General features: G+C 39.8%; 1 protein-coding gene across 1 annotated transcript; it reads right to left on the reverse strand.

The window, feature by feature from the left end:
- Positions 1 to 7,468: 7,468 nt before the first annotated feature.
- On the reverse strand, positions 7,469 to 10,225 carry LOC129724491 (actin, muscle-type A2-like). Its single transcript, XM_055679440.1, has 3 exons — positions 10,094 to 10,225; positions 7,868 to 8,873; positions 7,469 to 7,800 (listed from the first exon to the last, which is right to left on the reverse strand). The coding sequence occupies exons 2-3, from the start codon at positions 8,790 to 8,792 to the stop codon at positions 7,595 to 7,597; spliced, it is 1,131 nt and encodes a 376-aa protein (XP_055535415.1). The 5' UTR covers positions 8,793 to 8,873; positions 10,094 to 10,225; the 3' UTR covers positions 7,469 to 7,594.
- Between the last annotated feature and the right edge of the window lie 8,046 nt (positions 10,226 to 18,271).

Here is an 18,271-nt window from a genome sequence, read left to right on the forward strand (position 1 = left end):
TTTGGGAAGCTGTATACAACTGTAAAAAACGTTTACAAACCTCCAAACATTGGTTGGAGGCACCAGGAAGACCTTTAGAAACCAGAAATAAAAGTCCAACGACATTTTTTAAATTCAATATGGCGACTTCCGGAACAAATCCCAGATGGCCTCGAAGTACGATGCTGGCCTAACAAGCCAGTCGTCGTAGGTTCGAGTCCCGGCTCGGAAGAGACTGTAAGTGTTAGTAGGATCGTAGCGCTAGCCCCGCAATTGTCCTGTACACTAAAACAGTTGGCTGCGAAGTCTGTGTATAACAAACAGAAGGTTAAGTTCCGATTCGGAATGTAGCACCAAGGCTTTGCTTTGCTTTATGGCGACTTCCGGTTTCAGAATTTTACAAAAAACGAATATATGCTCTGCAATATGTATATTTTCGATATCAAGATGACGTCCAGAACCCAGATATTCATGTCCGGCGCAAATTTTTAAATCGTACAAGGCGTACATTTTCTGGAAAGGTCACAAGAACACAGAAGAAGACTTGGACGAAATATTGAAAAGTTGTTTTAAAATCAATTCTTCGATTTCTGCTTTCTGTCGAGCTGTGTTAAACTGAGTAAAATGGTTAAATAAAGTCAATATTTCTAGAAAGAGAACTACGTTCAGAAAATGACAACGGATATCAAACACTATTTTCCAATTCAAGAAGAAAAATATTCAAATACTCCCTGATATTAGATTCATAGGTCAGAGCTGACACCCCAAAACCGAAAATTGGTATCCGAACGTTTGGTATAGTGAGGGTTGTTTGTCTGCATTGGAAGTTATTCAAAACTTGAGGAAAATGTGGAGATAGTCCCCGTGTCCCCAAATTGTTAATTAATTAATGAATACTGATGTTCAACTATAAGCATGATATTGAGCATAGCATAGCATAGCATATTTGATCGCCCGTGTGTTGCCCGCGATTGATCAGAATCAGCTGAAATTGCACAAAGAACCGTCAAAATGGTGCCTAGAAGTAGCAAGCCATTTTCAGTGTACAACTCCTGGTGATCTTTCTTTTCACTGGTCAATAACGTAGCTGGCCACGCCCAATGCAGATCAATAGAGGAAGGGATATCGGGAGTGTTAGTTTAATGCTTGTTGCTACTAGAGACCGAGGAATCCTCTGCATCATCCACAAGTATCAAAGGAAGGAATTAGTGTTAGTGGAAAGGAATTGATCTGGATCCATCGAGGTTAATGGTGCGATCTTTTCTACACAAATTCGCGCACGATATGGTTACTTCGCGGTCTCTGGGCACCCGGCCACCAGGAGACGATATAAAAAGAACCATGCCACGATAGCTGTATCGGCATACAGGATAATCGAAGTTACAAGTTATCATCGGCAACATACCAATCGTCAACAGTCTGTATCACACCAACCTTCGCGTTTCATCCCGTGAACTATTTAAATTTACCTAGAAACGAATGGATTTTGTAAAACGCAACAACCGCACGTCGAACGCAAACTACGCAAACTACTGGTACCAGTGGCAAACATCGTACCGCGTTGTTTTGTGACATGATGGATAATGCGCTCAAATAACCGATAGAGTGAGTAACGAAAAAAAAAACATTATACGATGTAATGGTCATTTACACGTGGCCATTGAACTTCGAAACCGCTGTATTAAGATAGTTACACTGAGCGCAGTCAAACTACCGCGCGCGAAACTGAACTGCCCTCTCCGAAAGCAAACAAGAGCGTACCGACCACTAGTATGACGAAAAAGCAAAAACACTCGCTTTAGTACAAAAAACCGGTAAAATTATATGCATCCAAAGCCCAATGTGAGACCAATTAAAATGAATTATAAAACACCATGAGAAGCATTAGGGCATGTAAAGAAGATCCCGATTGATTGCCTGAAAAAATGCAAATTTGCATAATCATTAAAGTACAAAATTTATTTATAAAAAAACCCAAACCAACCAAAACCCGAAAACAAGAGACATGAACTCAATAGGTCAATCAAAAAAAATGCGAACATTTAGAAAACATTTGTCCAAAAGCTAGAGAAATCGTAAATTAGCAAAATGAAGGAAACGAATATATATTTCTCAATTTCACTCGCGACAAATAAATGTTTGACTACACAATTAAACTAAGTACATATAAGCGAAGCGGATTAACAAACTAACAGATTTACAGATTTGGTTTATGGGCAGCTTTATTGGCTAGTTCGTCTACCCGCCAGCGAACAGCAGCGGCACTGCAAGCGTGACTAATTTCACTTCTCGATAGGTGATTTTTTGTGTCTGGTCAAACTGATCACAAAACAAACAAAAGACTTGCGAAATATAACGATACTTATCCTGCCCAGAGCGGTCCTGTGATTCACTCCTTCCCTATTCTAGATAACAGGGTAACCGGAACTTCCCGATTTCACTAATTACACTATTTTATTTCGCGGGAAACAGGCTTTACGACTAAAATTTTTCATAGAGGCAGTACGCGCACAGCACTTAATTGGCCTTGTTGCCAGCTCTCCCTGTTCAACTATAAGCATGATATTGATATTATTTACACAAAAAAGTAAAACGAGAAGACATAACAAACAATATCGCACGCTTAGCCTTGGGGCTAATAGCGGTCTCGATCAACTATATTAGTTGAGAGAATTCGTTATCGATATTGTTTTTGGCACATTTTGTATGTGTAGGATAAGTACAACGATACACCGTGCCCCAGTGCTGAGTCGAGAAAATTTCCAGCTCGAAAAGATCCTCGACCCGATCGGGAATCGAACCCAATATCACAACCGTGTGGGAGAGCTAGCCGACCGATATCGCTAACCACAGAGCCACGGGGACCACTAAAGAGAAGACATAGCAGGCAATAATTTTAACGATCAAATGTGAGCTTAGGCTATTGATTATGCAATTTCAGTGTAATTTGTGTTTATTGTAAGTTAATCGATACCGGCGAAGATGCTGATGAGGTAATGCATTTTCTAACGGAATGTTTGAACTCACTCGACTCAGCAGGAATGCGTCCGCATCGTTTGTTAATCAACGAAAAGGTGGTATATAAGCAAGTTTATAACTAAAATAGAAATATTATTTTAAATGATGGATTGAAAAAAATATATGGAAATATAGAAAATTATAGAAAAAGCAGAAATTTTTACACGAGCAAGGCCGGGTACGTTCAGCTAGTTTACTATAAAAAAAGATTTGTCAACCACAAGTTTGGATGAACTTTCACCTCTCTATCAAGACAATGGCGTTCCGTTCCGACAATCCGTTCAGTAGTAGTGATATAATATACATTTCAAGAGGGCACATTTTTGTTACATTTTCCAGCATGCAGAGATCTAGAAAGTTTATAGGGGGGAATTGTTTACAGATTTTTAACTAAAAAGAAATAAGAGCAAAATCGCGCCAAATGACCTGGAAATACGCGAAAATTTAATCGACCATTTTTGATTTGAATGAAACTTTGCACACGTATTTGGCTTAGCAAACTGAGCATTTTTCACAGATGGAGAGATTTTTTACACCCATGAGTTATATACTAAAAGGGTCTACTATGTAACTATGTCAGCACATCCGTAATGCCAAGAAGCATATGAAAATTTGTAATGATGGGCTGTTTCTTTGTACGTTCGCTCTTCGTACTTTCAAGGAAATGATGTTAATCCCTCAAGCATAATTCGAATCATTTGAATCAGTTTTGTCGAAAAAAAAACATATTCTAGCAATAACGGACAGAGCTCATTTCACTTGACTGAGTCGTACGCTGCCTTGAAATTCATAAACAGATAGTGACACTGCAGGTTGTATGCCCGAAACTTATCTAAGATTTGGCATAGGGTTAAGATTTGGTCCATCATGGAGCGCCTCTTCCGAGAACCAGCTTACTATTCACCAACGAAAGGTTCCATCAACAGTCTCAATCTTATGAACTGTCAGAGATCATTTTATTCGCATGCGTTTCTTCACTCGAGTTGATATGGTAAATGAGGCCTTCAAGTTAGCCATTTTTCTTAAGAAATCGAGGTGAGAAATAGAAGAAGAATTATAAGAATGTAACTTTTGCAATTTCTTTAGCAATTCCTGAGCATATTTCCTTCAGTATATTTTTTCGGTGAAAATATGTTATCATCTCTAAGTTTCTCTATGTGTCTATAATGTCACCTTAATCTCTACATAGTTTACGAGCTACGACTTCTCTGGATATAAGTCTATTTTTACAATTTTGAATAATAATTTTATAATTTATCGGGCTGTTGATAGAATTACAATACTTACTTTACTTTGGTTTACTTTTACTTTGTTGGCTGACGGACCGTTCACCGCTCTAGGGTCGAACGAATTAGAGATGTCCAGCTTCTTCTGTCTTGGGCAGCCGTTCTCCAGTCTCCTCGTACACCAGCAGATCGTGCATCTTCTCTGCGTGCGAGGCCTACCACGGAGCCGACGGCCTCTTCCTGGTTCTCTACTGAATATAGTTTTGATGGCTCTCTTGTCAGGCATTTTGGCTACATGTCCAGCCCACTGAAGCCTCCCCCGCTGTATCACCTTCACTATATCAGCATGTTTGTATACCTGGTACAACTCGTGATTCATGCGTCTGCGCCACACTCCATCTTCTAGTTTACCGCCAAGTATCGATCACAGAACTTAACACTCAAAAACTCCGAGCACTCGTCGATCAGCTTCCTTCAGCGTCCATGCTTCATGTCCGTAAAGGGCCACCGAGAGTATCAGCGTCCTATACAGCGCTGTTTTTGTGCGAGTTTGCAAACTACGGGACCTTAGCTGGTTACGTAGTCCGTAGAAGGCCCTGTTCGCAGCTGCAACTCGTCGTTTCACTTCACGGCTCATATCGTTGTCACATGTCACAAGTAAAAAAAAATTACAATACACTTTATGCAATACTACTGCACTTCATAATTTATTCGCATTCACTTACCAATTTCCTTCGAACAAATAAATCATCGATTTTTGGCAGTTGGAGTAGTTAGTTTGTTTTAAATTGCTATCGTTTCATCATACTTAGCCACGTAAGCCCTTTTATCGACAGGTTCATTTTTATTTTTATCCATATTTGGATTTTTCGTCAATGGAAATAGGCATAATGGCATATTGAAACCATCAATTCGCTTTATCAACGAAACAACAAGTCGTTCGTGCGTTCGTGGAAATTCGCTATCATGTTCTCTATGTTAAAATCTGATGATCGTCAAAAGTTCAGTGATTATCAGGGCATAACTAGTCTCTCAGTTGGTTCTAAATTATTCGAGATTATAGTAAGTAACGTCATGCTCTATTTTACGAAGAATAACATATCGTCAGTTGAATTCAATACTGGCACAACTAAAAATTTTGCAGTTTTGAGTTATTGATGGCAAACAATGCCAAATACTATAAAGTTTCATCTCACAAAGTTTTAAAATTCACAATATTTCTAGAAATATAAGTAGATGTACCTTTATTTCACAAATCTAAAATATCCCTAAAAAGACAGAAAAATGAGGTTACAATTTTTATAACTTGCTCATTACATACACATGATAGACCAAACAAGTTCAATAAAAATGGGAAGTTTTGAAACTGGAAATTTTCACGAAAATGAAAATGGAAATTTTTGACGCAAATTTTCAAACGCGTTTTTCTCGAAACTTTGAATTTTGAGTTCTGCCAGTATTGAATTTAACTGACGATATCCAACACGCAGCATGGTTGCATGCCGAACCGCTCAACTTGTACTCACTCACTTGAATTTTCTTCAATGCGCATTTCACATATCGAACAAAAAGCGCAAATTGAAGTCATGTACACTGATATGAAGGTAGTTCTCAATCATATTGACCATAGCATATTATTGCATAAAATCGCTTCCATTTATTGTATGGTTGAGTTCGTATTTATGTGGAAAGGTTCTGGTGTTTCGTCGCAATTTACAAATAAATCGGGAGTTCCACAAGGTAACAATATAGAGCTCTTACTTTTCGCGCTATTCTTCAATGATGCAATGCTATGGGTAAAAGTTGGCTGTAAGTTGATATAGGCGGGTGACCAAGAGCTGTACGCGATAGTTCGTACAATCGATGATCGTCGTTATTTGCAAGATATGTTGAATGTCTCAGTGGATTGGTGTCATAGGAACTGGCTGGTGGTTAGTGTTGGAAAATGTGAGGTTATGACATTCATTATGTATTTTGAGCCCGACTACATACGAATACCGCATTGATGGACTTGAACTGACCTGCCCTTGCGTGACACGGAGAATCTCCCCCCCTGTGCTGACCACTGTCGTTTACTTGCCCTTGACACGTTAGAACGTCGTCGAACAAATCAGCGAGCTGCACTTGTTGCGACAATTTTGAATGGCGATATAGACTCACCGACCTTCCAATTCCAGTTAAACTTCCGTGCTTCTCAACGTTCTTTACGGTCGATTGGCCTTCTACACACCGCTTTCCATCGAACATCGTTAGGATTCAATGAACCTATTAAGACCGTTTCAAACATAGAAGATTTGTTTGAGTTCGGCAAACTATCCCGTAAGTTTGTGAATAAGTTGAACAAATCAAATACTTTTTTAGACATTACTTTAATTTTTACTAATTATTGAACAAATTATAGAAAAAAAAAGAAATAATAAAAAACGAAAATAAAGCTTAGTTGAATTGGAATTTTATTCTAGCATTTCTTCCAAAGCTTTTGCTGAGCGTTCAATATGACTGACTTACTTTTTTTGTGTCAAAAACCTTATGTTACTCTAATGTAAACAACAGTTTGTTTTGAAAAAGAATCAAACATCGAAACAGTCTATGATGTGTTTTATGAAAGTTTTTTTTAGCAGATTCAAAAACCCAATCGATTAATTTTTCAATTATTTTTTTATTCATGCGGAGAAAATAATATCAAAAATTAAGATAAGAAAAGATCTGGTCTAAGAGAAAATAAAGCAGAGAAGCAATTTCAGCTGATACCCGGGTCAAACTGCTTAAAAAGAGCTTTGAAACTCGTGAACTTACGTGCAAAGCAAAGCTAAGCCTTAGTGCTTAGTTCTGATTCGGAACTAGACATTTTGTTTATTATACAGACTTCGCAGCCAATTGTTTTAGTGTAGAGAACAATTGCGGGACTGCACGACGATTCTAGTGGCACTAGCAGCATCTCACCTCGAGACCAATTGGGAGGGGTGAACTTGCATTTTCGATTTTTAATTTGTTAGTAGATTTCATGGTGGTGTACGACTTAGTTAAGCGACATAAGCCTCAAGCGTAGTGTAGGGTAATAATATTCGAATACGGTTAAATTCTTCTAAGCCATGCGCATGAATTGAGGGTACGCCTCTGGTTGGATACAGCAAGGGGATTTACTCTTAATCTCAATCACTATAGTGTTGGAGTTGAAGTCTGTGCATTCATGACTTACACAACCATCATTTTTTTCTTTCTACACTAAAAACCAAAACCAGCTCTGTCATTCTTAAAAATAGCAGCATACGAAATATATTTTCAAAAGGAAAAAAAAGTTAAACAGTAAAAAAAAGAAGTGCAAAACAAAACCGCCCAGAACGCGCGTCGCAGACAGTTGCAGACCCTCTTCAGAAGCACTTGCGGTGTACAATTCCCGGGCCACCCTCGTCGTACTCGTGCTTGGAGATCCACATCGTCTGGAAGGTGGACAGCGAGGCCAGGATGGAGCCGCCGATCCAGACCGAGTACTTACGCTCGGGTGGGGCAATGATCTTGATCTTGATGGTGGACGGTGCCAGCGAGGTGATCTCCTTCTGCATGCGATCAGCAATACCTGGTTAAAGAAGAAAATGATTTAAATTTAATAAAAGTGTTGGTAAGAAATTTGATTTTGATAGTACCTGGGTACATGGTGGTACCACCGGACAGGACACTGTTGGCGTACAGATCCTTACGGATGTCAACGTCGCATCGCATGATCGAGTTGTACACCGTCTCATGAACACCAGAGGCTTCCATTCCCAGGAAAGATGGCTGGAAGAGAGCTTCCGGAGCGCGGAAACGTTCGTTTCCGATTGTGATTACCTGACCGTCCGGTAATTCGTAGGATTTCTCCGAAGAGGAAGAAGCTGCTGACGCTTGCATCTCCTGTTCGAAATCTAGGGCGACGTAGCACAGCTTTTCCTTGATATCGCGAACAATTTCACGCTCGGCAGTGGTTGTGAAGGAGTAACCCCGCTCAGTCAAGATCTTCATCAGATAATCGGTCAAGTCACGACCGGCCAAGTCCATACGGAGGATGGCATGTGGCAGTGCGTAACCTTCATAGATGGGAACGGTATGCGAGACACCATCTCCGGAGTCCAAAACGACTCCGGTGGTACGACCGGAGGCGTACAGCGACAGCACTGCCTGAATAGCAACGTACGCGGCCGGAACGGCGAACGTCTCGAACATAATCTGTGTCATCTTTTCACGGTTGGATTTGGGATTCAGTGGAGCTTCCGTCAACAGTACCGGATGCTCCTCCGGTGCCACACGCAACTCGTTGTAGAACGTATGATGCCAGATTTTCTCCATGTCGTCCCAGTTGGTAATGATACCGTGCTCTATCGGGTATTTTAGCGTCAGGATACCTCGTTTGGATTGCGCTTCGTCACCCACGTAGGCGTCCTTCTGACCCATACCGACCATCACGCCCTGGTGCCGGGGGCGGCCGACGATCGACGGGAACACGGCACGCGGGGCATCGTCTCCGGCGAAGCCCGCCTTGCACATACCGGAACCGTTGTCAATGACTAGACCTCCAGCATCGTCGTCGCACATGTTGGCAGTGTGAGAGTGTTACACGAGATAAATAAATTCGGAGCAAGAGAGAGAGAGAGAGAGACTGCGAGAGAGGTTTGGCTGTGGAAAATGGATTAAAGAGATTAAGTTACGTGCTTCGATCTGTTTTACAAATATTTCTAAATCTACAATAACTAGACTTGCAGGAATAGTATGATTATTTTATATAGTTGCTTAGTAGTTACTGTGATAGACAATGATATTTTAGCTGTTCAGGTAACACTTTTAAATATAGTCCTGATATGAACGTTTTTCGCACAATTTTGTAGTATTTCGACTCCAAGGTAGGGAATCCACAAATACTAGGATTTTTCTGGAGTTTTTATAGATTTCAATGGAACTATTTATTTTAGAACAAAAACTACGTACTGTTCAGTTCAATACGGTTTCGTGAGTTGAAATATAATGGATGCTATTAGTCAAGAAAAATCAGAGCAAATAACAATGAGAAGAAATTGAAATTCTCCTTACTGACACTGAACAAAAACTGTCATTATCATTACCAGTAAATCTCATTAAAAAAAACAAGAGATGTCATTTGGGAGCGGATATCTTCATAACCTTAGAAATTTTGTAAATTTTTATAAGGAGCTGATACTAAAGAAAGGTCTGAAAGGATCGGATCAAAGATTTTTCTATAGCACTAACAACAAAAAAGATATTAAAATGTTTGACTGAAAGCAGGCTTCTGAACACATTTTTGAATTAGGAAAGAAATGTAGCGTTAATGATTAGAAGGTATGAATACTTGAAAAGTAAATTGCAATCTAAAATAGCCAAATTTTATCACATTAATCATGATCATTGCTTCGAAGCATTTCAAAAAAATATAAAACTACATATTTGATTTGATTTGATTTGAACACATATTTGATTGAAATGTCTTAGAAACATCCTAAACTAACATATTCTTTTTTATTAGTTTAGGTTTGTAACTGCACTGTCAGCCATTGTTTTTCACGGAGTCTAGATAAAATTTTTTCAGCCTCAGCAGTTTCAGCATTCTTCTGTCAAAGAATCGTGAAAGTTTTTGTATTAGATCCATCATAGTGGATAAGGAAAGATATCGTATATCTCCATATCTGATAGTTTTAATTCATCATTTCACAATAAGAAACCGGTTCACTTATGAAAACGTTGTATCATGAAATACTTCAAGTATTCGGCCAAAAAAATCTATTTCATTGTTTTATACTTTCTCCCACACACTTCGAAGTTACATAAGAAAAATTTGCTCAAATTCTAGCGATTACACGGAATTCTTTGCCCGTCAAACTAACCTCCAACAAACGGCACACGCGACTGATCACTACGTTCTTATCGGAGACAACTGAGATCCTCGGACTACCGATGGCAGCTTTTATACCAGCACCGTGTCCCCTGAAGAAGGTTTCATCCTTAAATTGTGCCAATGTAGTTACAGCTTGATCAACTGCAAATCTATCGCCCCAATAAAGTCCGCGACCCATTGGCGATCGACTGTTTCGACGGCTTTTTCCTTAAACGGGAAAACCACGGCTAAGACGACAATAAAACAGAACATCAAGTCCTTAAATGGACTGATCTCAGTACCAGTGTAGTCCCAAAAATACACACATTTAATCGAAGTGCATCACGCGTAATCAACTAGCAGAAAAAAAACATCGAAACATACCCGTAACAAGCTCGGAACGGAGTTCGAACCGATCGATGCACTCGTTTGGCATGCCGGCACGGATCGGGTGCGATAATTTTAGAACCCGCGTGACGCGTGCCATATGTCTAGTTTCTTTTCTTCTTTTCCGCCGCCACTCGTCCGAGAAATTCTGCGTGCCTACCGAGTACCTAAGTATATTGCCGCTGCTGGTGACACGCGAAATTTCCCCCAAATGGTCGCACGAACGACACACGACGCCATCGACGACGGCGACGCCGGTGCGACAACAACGTGACGGTTGGCTAAACATGGCGTGGCACGCGTCGTTTAACTATTTTTACGCTGATTGCCGATTGCCCGGCTGAAGTGGGCCAGGCCAGTTGGGGAGGGGAAGACGCTGGTAAAACAATGGCTGCCCTGCAATCGGTTACGGTAGGGAACAAGTAGGAGGACGACGAATGTACGCAATGAAACCGCAAGAGGCAGCTTCTGTTTGATGACCGGTCGCGCTTTCGAAAAGAAAGGGATTATCCTAATGGGGGAGAGCAGTTTGTGCGGTTCTCAAGCGGGAATCGTTTACTTTATTGGTATCCGCTTAAGGCTTTTAGCTTAAGCGGACACAAAATGGTGACAAGTGCAAGGTGTAAATTTTACCTGTTGCTGACTCGGCTGATTGTTGGGTGTTTCTTGTGTGCAACCCTAGGGAATAATAACACGTGGCGATTTGTAGATTAGTTCCAAGTTTCAGGAAATTGGGGAAATGGCTTGTAACTTGTTGGGAAAGACGCTCAAGTTTTTTTTTGTCCGAGTTTTAAATTTTACAAAAGATATGACAGGAAAATTTAATTTGAAATGAGTTCAAATCCGTATTCTAATGTTTGCTTCCAGAAATATTCGAAAAGAAAATCTTAATTTCAATTGTTGATCTTTGTCAATTATATTGTAACATAGTAAATTGAAATTGAGTATAACTTTTATAGAAATGGTATGACGACACGCATCTGGTTCACCACATTTCGTCCCAGAAATTGGTCCATAGAGCTCACTTTATGTCGCTCTGTTTAGCCAACCCGTACGACCATGCATAAAAATTCTAGGGATTGTTGTCCAAGGAATTGGTAGGCCACCAAGCCTAAAACAAAGTCTTTTCGAGAAAATCGGTCAAATTCTCCCGGCGAAAGACGCAATGATCCTTTCCGTTGTGGTCCCAAAATACTGGGACCACAACTTTCTCCAGAACATCGGTCTTATAATACGCGGCATTGATTTTCACGTTTTATCGATGAACATCAGTTTAGAAGCTTCCCATGCCTGGGTACGGTCCCTCAAACCATCATCGACGCGGCGCTCTGAATCGCGAAATGTTTATGTGGGACGGGAGGATTCAAATTCCTAACCCCATAATCCAGCTCCGTAATACTTACGGGAGTGTCACTGAGTCGCTGGCCTCTCACTAAGTAAGTATAACATCATCAATATCCTTTTTAATATCCCCAAGCTACGGTAAAGAAGGGCGTGGCCAGCAATGATGACTATCGGGCCTACTTCATCTCAGATTGGTTTAAATGGTACTCCCAAACGTTGTACCCCATACAATCCAAGTGAAAGCGTTAGTCATCAGTCTGCAATCTACGAAATATACCGTGCTTACCCTACGCTACGCTAGAAAACACGAGCTCCTGACGTACGTGCCAAAAAAGTGTTAATTTGGATCTGTCCAGTAGGGTGTCCCAAAAAAAATCGATGTTGAAAAAGTTAAGGTGCTCAGCCCTAAATTGAAAGATAATGTTATTTATAGCATTTTTGTAGAACAAACGTGATTTATGAAAAAAATGACTTTTTTCAGCTACAAACCCACTCTTTTGCACTTTTTTCAATTCTGTTCGATTCCTAAATTGTTCCATTTTTTTTTATTTTTGTGGGGTTGTTTTTGAATAATTTGCATGGTATGGTTCAGCATTTCATTCAGTTTCATGACTCCCATAGCCTAATAAACATCACAAAAAAAAATAATTTTTCTAATAATTTTTAGATAAAATCCTACAAAACACAAATAAAAAAAGTGTGATCAAGAACTGAAATTTTCAATGCGAAGCGGGATTTACGACGAAAGTTTACATGCAAAAAGATACTTGATATCTTATCAGGGAGCTGAGATATTGGCATTTTTATATGTGATGGAAAACTATGCATTTTAACAAATATGTTGAATAACTGTTTTATTTTGGGGGATAAAAAACAACAATGCTTAAGCCTGTAGTACACTCTTTGACCAAGCGTCAAATATTTGTCACTTTTTGACAGATAAAAATTTGGACAAAGATAATTATTTGTCACTCTCCAATTTTAACATGGGGCAAACAACAACCATGATGTCAAATAAATTTGACCATTATGTCAGAAGGTCAAATATTTGACCATTGGTCAAAGAGTGTACTACAGACTTTAGAAAACAAATGCATTCTCAGATGGCTGATAACTTAGTAGAAGGTTCAAAAATTCGGAAAAATTTGTGAAAAAGTTAGAACGGAAATTGTGATTTTTAGTGCCTTCTAAGAGAAAACTCAATGGTGCTCGTAATATATAAGAGATAGAAACATGATGTCTTCGGTAAAGTTTCTTGTTTAATATAACCCAAAACTTTGTCGAAGACACCGTGCGTCTATCTTATTTTGATTAAAAAGTAAATTTTTTATCTCACTCATAGGTGGATTGATCACCCATCGTTCTACATTAAAAGATGCATTTTTAAATATCCTGAAAATCCTCCGAACACACCTTATGGCTATAATCATCATTTGAATCACTATTTAGGAAATTATACGCACAAACGGTAAAATAAAATTCTGTGCAATGGAGATATTGAGCTTTAGTGGCATTTTTGACAAAATGCATAGTTTTCCATCACATGTAAAAACGCCAATATCTCAGCCCCCCGATAAGATATAAAGGATCTTTTTTCATGTAAATTTTCGTCTTGAGTCCCGCTTTGCAGAAAAAATTTCAGTTCTTGATCAAAAAAAAATTTTATATGTGTTTTGAAGGGTTTTATCTGAAAATTATAAGAAAAATTCACTTTTTTGTGATGTTCAATGAGCTCTGTGAGTCAAATAATTGCATGCGATGCTGAACCAAATCATGCAAAATATTCAAAAACAATCCCACAAAAATAAAAAAATGTATGGAAAAATTTAGGAATCGAAGAGAGTTGAAAAAAGTGCAAAAGAGTGGGTTTGTAGCTTGAAAAAAGCCATTTTTTCATAAATCACGTTTGGGCAACCTGAAAACAATTTTTTAGAAAGTCGAAATGTTCTACAAAAATGCTATAAATAACATTATTTTTCAATTTAGGGCTGAGAACCTTGACTTTTTCAACATCAATTTTTTTTGGGACAGCCTGTCCAGTTTTTTCTTTGTTGTAGCCTGCGTTACCTCGTGAACCTTGCGTTTCTTGCTCGGCTTAAATTCCTGGTCTGTCGTCATGATGGTCTGGGCAGTCCCGATTGACACATTCAAGTCAGCAGCGCTCTTCGCAATCGAGCGGTTCATTTTTCAACGAACCCACTCCCTCACCACCTAGATGTTTGTTGGCGTCCTCGCCAAATGCTGAACGTCCTTGATCAAGCCCGTCTCTCGGTACCGACGAATGGTGGTATAGATCAAAGTCGCGGTATTTCTTCATCGTGTGCGGTAAACAAACAACAAACGACAGCAAGTCGACACACTCGGCACTCGTTAGCCTATACCTATATGCGGCTAAAGCTAACACCAATACCAACACATAATGCACAATGTGCGCACCTGTACAACGACGGAAAGTTGTATTTACTTACTTTACTAATTTCAGCAACCTAGAGCCGTAGTGGCTCGTGCTGTATCAAGAATTTTCCTATATTCTACTCGGTCCTGGGCTACTCGTCGCCAATTTCCTAGACGTCAATTTCCTAGACGTCAAGCCATCTAGCACGTTGGGCTTCTCTATTCCTGGTGCCTTGAGGTGAGGTGAGGTGAGGTCCTTGAATAGAACCGATTTTACCGCACTGTAGTTCGGCATCCTCGCGACATGCCCAGCCCATCGTAGCCTCCCGACTTTCGTCAGGTGCACAATGGGAATCCCTCCATGAAGTGCCTACAGCTCGTGGTTCGTACGCCTACACCACTCTCTGTTTTCGGTTCGTACTCCACCAAATATTGTCCGCAACACTTTCCGTTCAAATATGGGCAGTGCGCGTATGTCTTCCGTGAGCAGCGTCACGGTTTCGAGTCCATAGAAAACTACGGGTCTAATTGGTGTTTTGTACATCGTCGGTTTCGTGCGGCGGCGTATGCTCCAGGATCGCAGCGTCCTGCGAAAGGAAAAGTAGGCTCGATTTCCAACTTGATTACGGCGTTGGACCTTCTTACTTGTGTTATTGTCGGAAGCTTACCAGAGCTTCCGAGTATACGAACTTCTCTACCACTTCGAGTTCGTCGCCGCCCATGACCACCGTCCGTGGAAGACAAATGTTGGTTTCTTTCGAGGCTCTTCCTTTAATAGACTCGGTTTTCGACGGATTCATTTCTAGTCCAATTCTTTTAGCTTCCACTTCTAGTCTGGCGTAGGTTGCCTCCGCCGTCTCTGATTTTCTCGTAATAATCACATCACCGGATTACACCCTCAAAGGCAATGATGAACAACGTGCAGGATAATCCATCTCCTTGTCTCAACCCTCTGCGCGCTTCGAAGGGATTCGAGATCGTCCCCGACACTCGGTCTAAGGTAGCTTTGATAAGTCGTGTCAGTTTATCTGGAAAACCGTAGTCGTGCATTGCTTGCCATAGCTGGTCTTGATCGACTGAATCATACGCTACCTTGAAGTCCACGTTGTACTCCCGGCATTTCTGAAAGAGTGAAAATTTAATCTGTAGTAGCGCGTGCTTGTGTGAAGCCCGCTTGGCACTACCCTACGAATTCTTTCGCTAAAGGAGGTAGACAGCGGAGTAGAATCTGGGAGAGAACTTTGTAGGCAGCGTTGATCAGCGTTATGCCGCGGTAGTTGCTGCTTTGTAACCGACCGCCCATTTTATAGATAGGGCATACAACTCCTTCCATCCATTGCTCCGATTATCTCTCTGCCTCTCGAATCCTAGAGATTACCCAGTAGAGTGCCATTGCTAGTGCCTCTTTTCCATGTTTATAGAGATCTGCCGGTAACTTGTCCTTTCCGGCAGCTCTGTTGTTCTTGAGTGACACAATTTCCCGTTTGATCTTCGGAATATCGGGAACTGGGACACTACTGTCGTTTGTAGGCACTCCAAGGATAACTTCCCTTCCACCTTCTTCCGTTTCTTCGCTATTGAGGTGCTCATCGAAGAACTACTGCCACCTGTCAACCACCTCACGCTTGTGATCAGGTTTTTCTTCACGTCTCTACACATATCTGGATTCGGTATGTAGCCTTTACGGGATTGGTTCACCTTCTCAAAAAAAAAAAAACGATGAAAAGTTGTATTTGAATTTATTGAACACTCTGTATGATCTTGGATATTTCGGTTCCAAAAAAACCGTATTAGATGATACTTTGACCTCTGGAATTCAACCATTTTTTGCCTTTCTCCTAGAAAGGTATAGCAATCACTGGAAAAACCAAAGGTATAAAAGTGGTCCCAATGGCCGAATGTCATATACCACTCGACTTCTTTCGACGAACTGAGCATTTTCTGTATGTATGTATGTATGTGTGTATGTGTGTATGTGTGTGTGTTTGTGTATGTGCAACTTTTTTTTCTCACTCACTTTTCTCAGAGATGGCTGGACCGATTTTCATAAAATTAATTGCAAATGAAAGGTCTAGTTGCGCCATAGGTTGATATTGAATTTCATTGTAATCGGATTTTTAGTTTAGAGGTTATGTATCAAAATGTAAAAATCACGAAACATCAATATCTCAGAAACCACACAACCGATTTCAATAATACTGGTTTCAAATTATTGGGCTGTCTTCAGAACCCTTAAATTTTGAATTTCGTTATGATTGAACATATGGTTTAAAAGTTATGTAAAGAAAAGTTATCCTGAGGTTGTTTAAACTCACTCATTTTTCTCAGTGATGGCTGAACCGATTTTCACAAAATTAGTATCAAATGAAAGGTCTAGTTGCCTCATAGGTTGCTATTGAATTTCATTGCAATCGAATTGTAACTGTGTCCGTTGTTCATAAAAATGTGAAATCACCTAATGAAAGTAAACATATTGACTTTCTCCTAACGATCACTGGTTAATTAAAAGGTACACAAATGATTGAAATGGCCGAATGTCATATACTACTCAACTCAGTTCGACGAATCGAGCATTTTCTGCATATATGCATGTATACGTGTATATGTTTGTGTGTGGGTGTGTACGTGTGTATGTGCACTTTTCTTTCGCTTTCACTTTTCTCAGAGATGGTCTGACCGATTCTTTCTATCTTGGTGTCAAATGAAGGGTCTATTTGCCGCTTAGGTTGCTATTGAATTTCATTGTAATCAAACTTTTAGTTTTGGCGCTGCGTCAGAATGTGAAAAACGCTCTGATATCTCAGAAGCTATGAACATAGTTGAATTCAAATAAATGGGCTTTCAAACCCTTAAACAATGAATTTCATAATGTTTTAACATGTGGTTTGAAAATAATAGAAAGAAACGATACCCGCAGACTGTTTAAAACTATACACACTTAAATTTTTCGCCGGCTCTCGGTAATTTTTGCCGAGAACGGCACCACTGTGTGCTCGGTTAGAAAAAAATGACAGCTGTCACATTTTTTCGAAAATCTCGATTCAACCCAACTGAAGTATCGGCACAAAATATTAACGAGCCGAAATATCAGTTAGGTGAACCGAGATTCACGAAAAAATGTGACACCTGTCATTATTTTTTTAACCGAGCACTCAGTGGTGCCGTTCACGGCAATAAATTACCGAGACCCGGCAAAAAATTTTAAGTGTGTAGCCTCGATCAAAATATGTGGCCTCAACATCATTTAAATTTAATATTGTACTTTTTTAATGCTTGCGGCTTTGCTCGGGATTGAAGTTGAAATTAAAAGTCATTACTATCATTTCACTTTTTGCCTTTCTCCTAGAAAGGTATAGCAATCACTGCAAAAACTAAAGGTATAAAAGTGCTCAAAAGGGCCGAATGTCGTATACCACTCGACTCAGTTACACGAGCTGAGCATTTTCTGCATGTGTGTGTAACGCTCTCCCAATCTCACTCGATTTTCTCAGAGATGGCTGAATCGATTTCAATGAAATCAATTGCAAATGAAAGGTCTAGTTGCCCTTTAAAACCCTATTGAATTTTATTGTAATCTGATTTCTATTTTAGAGGTTATGTATCAAAATGTAAAATCACGAAATATCTCAGAAACTACACAACCGATTTGAACAAAATTGGTTTCAAATGAACGGGCTACCTAAAAAACCCATAACTTTTGAACTTATGAAGATTGAACATGTGGTTCAGAAGTTATGGAAAGAAACGTGTTCTGGAGACTATTTAATCTCACTCATGTTTCTCAGAGTTGGCTGAACCGATTTTCATAAAATCAGTGTCATATGGAAGGTCTTGTTGCCTCATAAGACCCTAATGATTTGTTTTGCAAACGGATTATTACTTTGCCTGTTATGTTTAAAAATGTGAAATCCAGCTATGATAAGAAACATATTCCGAAGACTACTTGGACTCACTCACTTTTCTCAGAGATGGTTGATCCGATTTCCACAAAATTAGTGTCAAATGAAAGGTCTAGCTGCCTCATAACACCCTATTGAATTTTGCTGTAATCGGAATGTAACTT

Source organism: Wyeomyia smithii, chromosome 2 (assembly GCF_029784165.1).
Source record: "Wyeomyia smithii strain HCP4-BCI-WySm-NY-G18 chromosome 2, ASM2978416v1, whole genome shotgun sequence".
NCBI lineage: Eukaryota > Metazoa > Arthropoda > Insecta > Diptera > Culicidae > Wyeomyia > Wyeomyia smithii.

Bases quoted from the DNA above. Each gene is read 5' to 3' on its own strand.
- LOC129724491 (XM_055679440.1), bottom strand. From the start codon at position 8,792: ATGTGCGACGACGATGCTGGAGGTCTAGTCATTGACAACGGTTCCGGT. The intron at 7,801-7,867 runs GTACTATCAAAA...TTCTTTAACCAG, and splicing joins TGGTACCACCATGTACCCAG to GTATTGCTGATCGCATGCAG.